At 45.8% G+C, this 9,006-nt stretch overlaps 1 protein-coding gene across 2 annotated transcripts; it reads right to left on the bottom strand.

Annotated features, from left to right (window-relative positions):
• Positions 1 to 1,248: 1,248 nt before the first annotated feature.
• On the bottom strand, positions 1,249 to 8,681 carry ALAS1 (5'-aminolevulinate synthase 1). 2 transcript variants are annotated; one of them, XM_067303197.1, is made up of 11 exons: positions 8,600 to 8,681; positions 8,213 to 8,445; positions 7,570 to 7,782; positions 6,430 to 6,585; positions 6,116 to 6,356; positions 5,433 to 5,617; positions 4,622 to 4,801; positions 4,256 to 4,420; positions 2,889 to 3,157; positions 2,219 to 2,381; positions 1,249 to 1,645 (listed from the first exon to the last, which is right to left on the bottom strand). In XM_067303197.1, exons 2-11 carry the CDS (start codon positions 8,418 to 8,420, stop codon positions 1,485 to 1,487), a joined length of 1,941 nt encoding a protein of 646 aa, XP_067159298.1. In that variant the 5' UTR covers positions 8,421 to 8,445; positions 8,600 to 8,681; the 3' UTR covers positions 1,249 to 1,484. The 2 variants fall into 2 exon arrangements, with proteins under 2 accessions (XP_067159298.1, XP_067159299.1); XM_067303198.1 differs by having other exon boundaries at positions 6,116 to 6,338.
• Between the last annotated feature and the right edge of the window lie 325 nt (positions 8,682 to 9,006).

The following is a 9,006-nucleotide window of genomic DNA, read 5'->3' as shown; positions in this document are numbered from 1 at the left end:
TTGACTATTTACCTTGGGAGTTAAGTGTTTTGAAAGGAATTCTTTTGAGAAGAGTGGTGTGCTTCAGTACATGCTTAAATTACTAGTGACTTCAAACTTATGCAGTGGATGATTTTGCTCTGATTTGGGCTTCTGTCTCCCTAAACTGTATCTATTTGTGATATAATTTCTTAGCTTCATAGCTTGCCTGCTACAGGCAGATGCACTCCTAGAAACAAGCATAACACTGATAGGCAGTTGCCAGAGGCATCACTAGGGACTGATGGACAGGAACTGGTAATGCTGAGGAGCAGCAATGTTATCTGTTGGCTTGCTTTTTATACCCTGGAAACAAAGTGCACCTTGACAGACTAGCTGTTAATTGACTCATGAAGACTACACTGTAGCATTTATTGGACATGTCTATGCATGAAGGAAGCAACTTAGCACTTTGTGCTAGACTTCATGCCAATATTGACCTCTGGATATATATATATAAACAAAATTACTTCCCCCTGTTCAGTAGGCCTGTTATTAACTGCTGTGCTAAGTTTCCAGAGGTTGCAAAAGCAGCACTGATGTTCTATGGCAATGACTTCTGCCAAAGACATGAATTATTAGGCATTGTTTACTGACAAGCAATTTTTCCACTAAAGTCTAGCTCTGAGGGCACTGGAGAACAGCACATGCAGGCTCTGCCCATGTCTCTTCCAGCCTTAACTTCCTCAACCAGGGACAACTTGCATCCACTGCAACCTGTACAGTGGAAAAGGTGCCCTTCTCTCCCAGACACTATATCCTCCCCCTTCCACCTTGGTTTTCTAATCATGTATCAAACAGTCACAAAACACCACTTATAAAATCCCATTATCACTTTTTTCCTCTTAAAACAGTTGGGTACAAAACCTGCCAGGCTAAACACCACCCAACAGGGTGGGCCTGGGGAAGACTACATTGCTTGTAGCTAGCTGAGGAAGTGTGTAACAGAGTGAGGCAGCACCTAGTAGAACCCATTCTAAATGTCCTCCTCCAAAAAAAAAATGCATCTCATTTAGGAAATACTGTAGTATAAGCTGTAATACAAGTAAAAGCTTATGTTTTAGTGTGTATACTGTATTGCATCTGCATTTTTTTTCAAAAGCCTTCAGGTAGAAGCTTGTATAGACCTATAAAATATCAGCTTCCCCTTTTCATGCAGGTAAACCCATCCCTTGTAGTACTGTTCTGGCTTACACTCATTGAAAAGGCAGTACTTCAGCTGAAAGGCTTTGTTGTAGACCACTTTTTATTCCACTAGATCCTCTTCCAACCACTGACAATTCAGCTCTGCTTACGGAGGTTAAATAGAGAAGTAAGCATAAAGAATACAAGTGGGTGTAATGGCTCTAGAAATTTATTTTCAGAGCGTAGTGCTTCAACTATGATTAAAATGCTTATTAAGCAATTTAAAAATGCTACTGACTGGGTGCTAGAACTAGACAGAAATAAGATCAACACCATTACTTTCAAGCACTGACAGATACTAGTTTGCTCATGCCACTGAAGTAGGATCTTTCCCGTTCACTCATCACTTCAAAATGCAGAGGCCTTCTGCAGAAGTTGCATTCAGCTGAAGAGTGTGGTTTCAGCTCCAGACCGACATCCTTCCATGTAGCCAGCAGTTTTTCTGTTATAAACAGAAATTTATTGAGAACAACTCTTGCTTAGGACACCAGATTACTTTAGAGAAATGCTGCATGTGAGATTGGTATGTGTTTTCCTAGCAGAAGAAAAGGCATAACAGGAACTCATGGTGACATAATTCACCTCTGGAGTTAGGTGACTGGGCAGCAATTAAGTCTCAGCTATGCTTATACTGCCTCTTCTCACAGGATCAAACAGCAGCTAGTCTCCCCGGACATATCAACATTTAAGAGAAGGTAACAGCTCAGCTGAGGAGAGCAGGTTTCTTCGGACTCCATGTAATAAATATGAAGACTGGTTTGAATGACACAACATGCTAGATCAAGTACTGCACTGGGCTCTATGTGCTGCACTCTAGGTTGCACTGCACTGGCTTTCACTAGTCATGCTCCAAAGGAAGCTAAGCACAGAAGTAGGCAGTATGAGTGTTGCAGCAGTGAAAAGACATTGTTCAAGCTAGTGATGTCAAACTAATATTTCCTAGTCTCATCTTTAGAAGAAAAACTGCATACAGAGCCCTTGTATTTTCTTCACACTGATGCAAGAATCCACTCACCAAGGAAATAACTCATCATCTGAGGGGTGTGGTGAGGTGTCGGGGCAATACGTAGCAGCTCTTCTCCACGGGGAACTGTGGGGTAGTTGATTGCTTGGACATAGATGCTGTGCTGGCTCATCAGCTTGTCACAGATCTCTGTATTTTTAGCAGCATCTGCAACCTAAAATTCAAAGTGGCTAATTACAAGATTAACTAAAACATGCAAGGTGACAGAACTCTTAAACCAACTTAGCTAGCCAAAAGAATCAAACATGACTGCTCTTCCTTGCACCTGTTAATAAACCACAAGGCAAAAAGAGGGGCTAAAAGCTCACTGCAGTGCCCTCTGGGGCTAAGGGCACATCACTGTGACCTCAGCAGGTAGCTGTTCATACCTGCACTCTTCAGCTGTTTGTGTTGTCTCCTTTCTTTTTGTATAGTGTTAGACTGCAGGTTTCATACACTTTATCATTCTGCTTTAAAGCAGAATTTATAGCAGGCTGAGGTTAATTTAATCACATTCCTATTCTTCAGGCAAAGAATAAAAGCCAGACTGCTAGCATATCACTGCTGGGTATTAGCATGGGTTTCAACTTTGTGAACCTTTACTAATAACCTGGAAATGTAATGTGATCATAGACAGGAAAACAGGCACCTTGGCTCTGTCACAGGTATCCTACGTACTCACCCTTATTGGAATGATGTGACTGGGGCAGTGCACCACAGGAAGCCCTGCATCCATCAGCATCTGTCTCATAAGCTTAACGTTGCGCTGGTGCTGGCGTCTCAGAACTTGCCCCTCCGTGCTCTTTAGAGTTCTGACAGATTCTAGCGCGCCAGCTAAGAGCATGGGCGGCAGGGATGTTGTGAAAATGAAGCCAGCAGCATATGACCGCACAGTGTCTATTAGAGAACTTGTACTGGAGATGTACCCTCCTACACAACCAAATGCTTTGCCTGAAAAGAAAAAGGCAGCCAAGCTTACTCCTTCCACCCTTTAGAATGGCTTGAAGTATAGCTGTACTTTGTTTTACTTGAAGAAGCAAATTGTTTTGACTACATTAAGTACATGGCAGGCAACAATTCCAGCCCTCCCTCTACTAATCTTGTATTAACTCAGCACATGTTGCAGCTTTGTTTTTTAAACCAATCCTGGTAATACAGATCTAGTTATTACAAAGCAAGGACAGTTCAAAACCCTCTATCAAGTATTTATGTTCTGATTTAGGGAAGATCCTATAAGCAGAAGTATCAACTACACTGACTTCAGTAGTGACCCCAAATAACTAACACTAAGTCTCTCAGCAGATTTAAAGTAATCTGTCCCAGGAATGCTAGAAATAGCCTGTGCTCCTAAGGAGCACAGGGGTTACTGTGATTACATGGTAGATGCCAGTCCCCCTTTCCAAAAACTGGGGACTCTTCAGGTACCAGAAGAGAATCCCAAATAAAACCAGGGTGCCTGCTGAACTCTTCTGTTTTTACTAAACTAAGAAGTCTTACCAAGCTTAAAAGCCATGAACTTTCCTGGTAAGTTATATTAATGTTTTGGAAGTGATTTAAACAGTGTTTCCATTTGCAGCAGTAACCTTACTCCAGAGCCTGCATTCTATTCAAATAACAGCAGTTGCTTCAGTTCTTGTCAAATCTCTTTACGTAACTCCCCATCTCAGGTTTCTGGATTAGAAACACTCCATTTCACATAAAAGAACTAAGTACTACTAAATATAGATTACTACTATACTAGCATTCTCACCTGAATTTACATTTGAGTTGTACAATATGCCACTGGGGGATTTTTGCTCGCGTGTTTAAATAAAAATGCTACCTTAACTGGTTTGTAAGGCAGCATAAGTAGCTCAACACAAATGCTTTTGAAAATTTATGGGACACATACTTAAATCCTTTGGAGTCTTTGAAAAATCCAACTCCCCTAAATCCCTAGCAAGTTCACTTGAATAGACTAATTTTGAGTTAACCCACTTAATTTGGCTGCTGATAAGCTTTGCTGACTTAAGGTACATAAGCCCTGTGAAGCTGCCAGGCCATGCATACCAAGTGTTCCAGAGATGATGTCCATTTTGTGCATGATTCCATCCCGGTCTCCTATACCGCCTCCTCGAGCTCCGTACAGTCCCACTGCGTGCACTTCATCTACAAAAGTGATCGCCCCATGCTCATGGGCCACATCACACAGCTCTTCCAGAGGACAGACAGCACCTAGGAATCAAAGCAGTGATTAGCAGTTTCAGATTCCCTGTACTCAGCTTTGATACACATTAGAAGCACCCCAAACACTAGGCATTTCAGAAGACTATTTTCATGTCAACCCTTACAGCATTTTACAATTTTAGATCTAAAATGTAGATGATTTGAGCATCAACTGCACTACAAGAAGGAGATGGGTTTATGCTACCTTACCATCCATTGAGTGAACAGTTTCAAATGCAACAATCTTAGGAGTAGACGGATCCGACTTCTTCAGTAATTCTCGAAGATGGTTGACATCATTATGGCGAAATATGTGCTTTGGCACTCTGCTGTTTCGAATCCCCTGAATCATGGAGGCATGGTTTCCTGAATCAGAGTAAATCTCGCAGCCTGAGGGAACAACCCAGTTTCACTTTAAGTACAGAGAGCATTAACTGATTCCCAGCATCATGTTATGTATGGGAAGTGTCCAAATATCAAGGGTAGCATGTTCTAAAAATTAATGCTTTTGATCAAAAGTCCAAGTTAAATTATTAAGCAAAAATGATATTTAAGGCTTATTTTAGTGTTTCAACTAAAGCAAAATTGATCTTAAGGAAATACTGAAGAGTTTTTACAGGTCCTTAGTGTTCTGTCTAATTCTCTTAAATTCTGAAGCTAACAAAATGAACCTGTCCTGGACTATAGGGGGGAAGGATAAAGGGAAAAAAGTTCACACCCACAGATGGGAAGAAACTAAATCCCTGCTGCCTCATTTTTAGGTGGTTTCAAATGTCTGAGCAGAAGAATTGGAGCCCTTTGTCCCCAACTCCTTCTGGGGCTCCTAGGTTCTGGACCTCAGTTTCAGTAGGCTGCTACTATGATTTGCAGAGTTGAACAGAATTTAAAAATGTGGCATTCAAACTTTTCTGGCTGAGTAGGATGAATTCTCAAGTTTGGGTAGTCAGTTGTGAAAGTACTTCCAACAGGAGTACAGGGTTGTGTCTTTGTAGTAAACATGGGATGCAGTTTGAGATCTCACCTGGCAGCATTTTAGCTAGAGTGAAGAGGGTGGAGTCATTGGCTACAAAGCAAGATGAGAACAATAGTGCTGCATCTTTTCCATGAAGATCAGCCAGTTCTTTTTCCAAATCAACATGAAATTTACTTGTTCCTGAAATATTTCTTGTGCCTCCTGCTCCAGCACCATGTTGTTTCAGTGTATCCCTACAGAGTGCCCAAAGAGAGGCATTAGTGTTACTGAGCAACACAAGGATGAATACAGGATTATTGCTGAAAACATTCTACATGTAATCTGTATTGTTCTAAGAAGAATTGGCTGTGAAAAGCAGCCGTTACTTTTAAGGTCTTTGAGCAACTTGCACAACTCGGAGATTCAATAAGCTAATGAATAAGGTCTCAAGTATAGCTGCAATATACAATCCAGCTTATCTGGTAATATTTGGGGGCTTCTGAGGAAATTCAAGGAGCAGGGTCAGGGACTGACAGGTTATGTTGCAGCCCTGGAGGGAGGAAAAAAACTAAGTTACCTATTGTGGCTCAAGAGAAGAGTATAAGCTTTAAGACTTGAATATATGAAAGAGTAATACCAGAACTAGTTTATGAAGTACAGTATAAAAATCAATTCCAAAGAAGTCTTTCTACAAAAGCTTCTATATGTCACTGTAGCTTGTAATTGCCTCTTAAGAGCACAGCACTACTCACATAACAGCTCCACACACACGAGGGTGACGACTCATCCCCAGGTAATCATTGCTGCACCATACAGACACCTCTTTTTTGGTGATAAGAGAATCAGAGTAGTCATCTGCCATGGGAAAGATCTGTGCCTTTCGGTTCACTGTTTTGAATATTCGATAAGTGTGATCCTTCTTCTTTTCATCTATCTTTTTCTCAAAGAATTGATCATACTGGAAGGTGGACACAGCTGAAATAAGACAATAAGCTGAATAAGACTTAAGTACACAGAAATCAATCACAAGAAAACAGGCTACAGGGGTTTTACCAATTAATCTCACATTTTGGCAAGTTATCCTGAAGCAGATGAGAGACACTTTCTGGTCTTTGCTTTAGCATAATATCCTTAAACTTCTTAAGCAAGCCACTCCGCTCTTCTCCCTCAGTCTCAGTGTTCCTCACTGTGGAACTGGTTGGTGTTTTGGCAAATTCTGTACCTACAGACATTGTAAAGAGTTCCAGTGAGCTTAATTAGTTTGAAACAAAATGAAAAGGTAAGTTATGAGTCCAGCAAGGCAAATATTATAAGTGACTCTCTAACCCTTTGTTCTTTAAGAGCATGTAATTGAATCCATGCGCAATCCTGTTGGGATCAGCTATCTTATTTGCTTAAACTTTGCACTGTATGAGACAAAAGGGAAAAAGCTAGCTTGCTAATCAATGACAATACAACATGTAATTTCCTTACACCACATCTGGCTTATCCTGACTAGCAAACCTACTCTATAAGGCTACAGTTTCCATCTGAAAGAGTTGGTACATAGCTAACTGAAGGCAGGAGTTCTGGTTACAGCTTGCTTTTCATTCCCAGTGTTTTGTTCAGTTGGTAGGGAACTTTTTTTCCAAGCCACAGAGAAAACCAGAGAAGTACAACAAGCTTTCTTTCTGAGAAAGACAGCAAAGTTTTACTGATGTGGGTGAAAGGTGATTTTCCACAAAACTCTGTCAAAAGTTTTTCTCTGAAGGACAGCCCTTCTGCACCAAGATTGCAAGTCTGCCAACATCCTTTTGTTGCATAAAACAAAAAAGGTTGCTTGCTTGCTTTCCAGCTTGGATTTGTGCTGCTACTTGCATAGTACCCTGTCCTGATCTATCTTCTCTGAATATACCACTTTGTTTACACCAGCACTTTGGTAAAGCTCACTTGAGTCCTAAACATCTACTTCAGGCGCATGCATTACAGCTTGATTCGCACATTTAAAACCAGGGTGCTACTCCCACATCAAAATCACCCTGGGCAGTCATTGCAGAATATAGCTGGTATGCCATTAACACTCATATTCTCCTACAACAGTGTGCAATCTCCCATAGTCCTACCCACATAATTTAAATGGTGGTAGTTAAGACTTGGCATGCACTAGAGCAGTCAGGCACCCAAAGCTCTTGAAAGAAGCGAATGCTTCAGTGCAGAGAATACGTACCCTTCCTCTCCGACTGCATTTCCTGCACGTCCTCCTGGAGTTCTAGACTGGCTTTGCAGAAAACATTACTGTTCCCATGATTCATCTGAGCTGCCAGGAATGGGCATTTAGTAGCAGAGCTCGGGGGGCCCGCAGCAGCAGCAGGTGGGTGGCCAGCAGGTGGCTGGGATCCACTTGTATTCTGTTCAGCCACATCTTTGGTGTTTTTGGCCTCTGAGGTAGGGGTGGAGGGAAGGGAAGACTTCAGTTCCATCATTTTGATACAGTTGCTTAAGCTTTTCTATCTATTTCCTTAGCAATTTGGCACAAGACAGTTGGAAGTGTCTAACTGAGCATTTGCGCCTTATTTACACAAGTATGAAACTGCAGTAAGCCCCCAGGGGCACGGGATTACCTGAGATGCTAGTACAGCCGCGCGCCCTCTGAAGGGGAGGACGCTCGCCTGCTTCACCCCGGGTGGGGGGCGACGCCGCGCGGGGAGTTACCGCTCCTTGCCCTTACCGCCAGCCTGACCTCCCGCTCCTCCGCCCGAGCCCGAGCCCTCCAGGGGAAGGGCACCGGGCCGCGCCCCAAGCCCAGCGCGGCGCCCGGGCCGCCCCGCTCCCCGGCGGCGGCCTCCCTCCGAGGCGCCCCGCGCACTCACCGCGGCGGGCGGCGGGCGTCTCCTCGGCCTGCTGCCGGCGGGCGGCGGAGGTGGCGAGGGCGCGGGCGGCGGGCGCCGCCGCCGCCGCCGCCGCCTCCATCATGCGCGGGCAGTGCTGGGCGTAGAGCAGCAGCGAGGGCCCGGCCTTCTGCAGGAAGGCCTGCGGCACGCGGGCCAGGAACGGGCAGCTCCGCACCACCGCCTCCATCTCCTCTCCTCTCGTCTCGTCTCGCCTGACGGAGGGCGGAAGTGGCGTCAGCGCCCTGTCGCGACAGGGGCCCCGTCGCGACAGGGCGCCCCCCAAACGCGTGCGGGGAAGGAGGGAGGCAGCCGCCGCCGCCGCCCCGCGCCGGGGATTAGCGGGGGTGACACGGGGCGCCGCCTTACCTGACACCGGTCCTGCTGCCGGCCGCCGCCGCTCCCTATATAGGCCAGGCGGGCAGGGCGCAGGCGCGCTGCGGCTGCCGCCGCCGCCGCCCCACGGCGCAGGCGCGGGCCGGGCCGGGCTGAGGGGGCGGTGGGATGATGGCGGCGGGGGGGGGGCCGGGCTCCCCCTCGCGCCAGGCTGGGGCAGCGCAGCGCTTGTTTTCCAGAAGGCTCAGAGCCGCTTGCCGCGGCCCAGCAGGCCGGGGGGCCCCTAAAGCCGCCCCTTCGTGAGGAGGAGGCGAGCGCTGCCCCCTCCGTCGCCCGAGGAAGCGCGGCGCTGCCTCGACGCGCCTCGCGGCTGCTGCCCGGAGCTGGGGGAGCGGGCGGTGGGGGCGCAGGGTCCCGGCCTTCCCGCCTCGCCTGCGGCC

The sequence above is a fragment of the Apteryx mantelli genome, chromosome 12 (genome assembly GCF_036417845.1).
Source record: "Apteryx mantelli isolate bAptMan1 chromosome 12, bAptMan1.hap1, whole genome shotgun sequence".
Taxonomy (NCBI): Eukaryota; Metazoa; Chordata; class Aves; order Apterygiformes; family Apterygidae; genus Apteryx; species Apteryx mantelli.
This window is presented reverse-complemented; position numbering and strand designations above follow the sequence as displayed.

What these genes read in the sequence shown, in the direction of transcription:
- ALAS1 (XM_067303197.1), bottom strand. Translation starts at nt 8,420, where the DNA reads ATGGAGGCGGTGGTGCGGAGCTGCCCGTTCCTGGCCCGCGTGCCGCAG. An exon ending in AATGCAGTCGGAGAGGAAGG is followed by an intron (nt 6,586 to 7,569) that starts GTACGTATTCTC and finishes CAATGTCTGTAG; the next exon opens with GTACAGAATTTGCCAAAACA. An exon ending in AACTGTTCACTCAATGGATG is followed by an intron (nt 4,421 to 4,621) that starts GTAAGGTAGCAT and finishes TTTGATTCCTAG; the next exon opens with GTGCTGTCTGTCCTCTGGAA.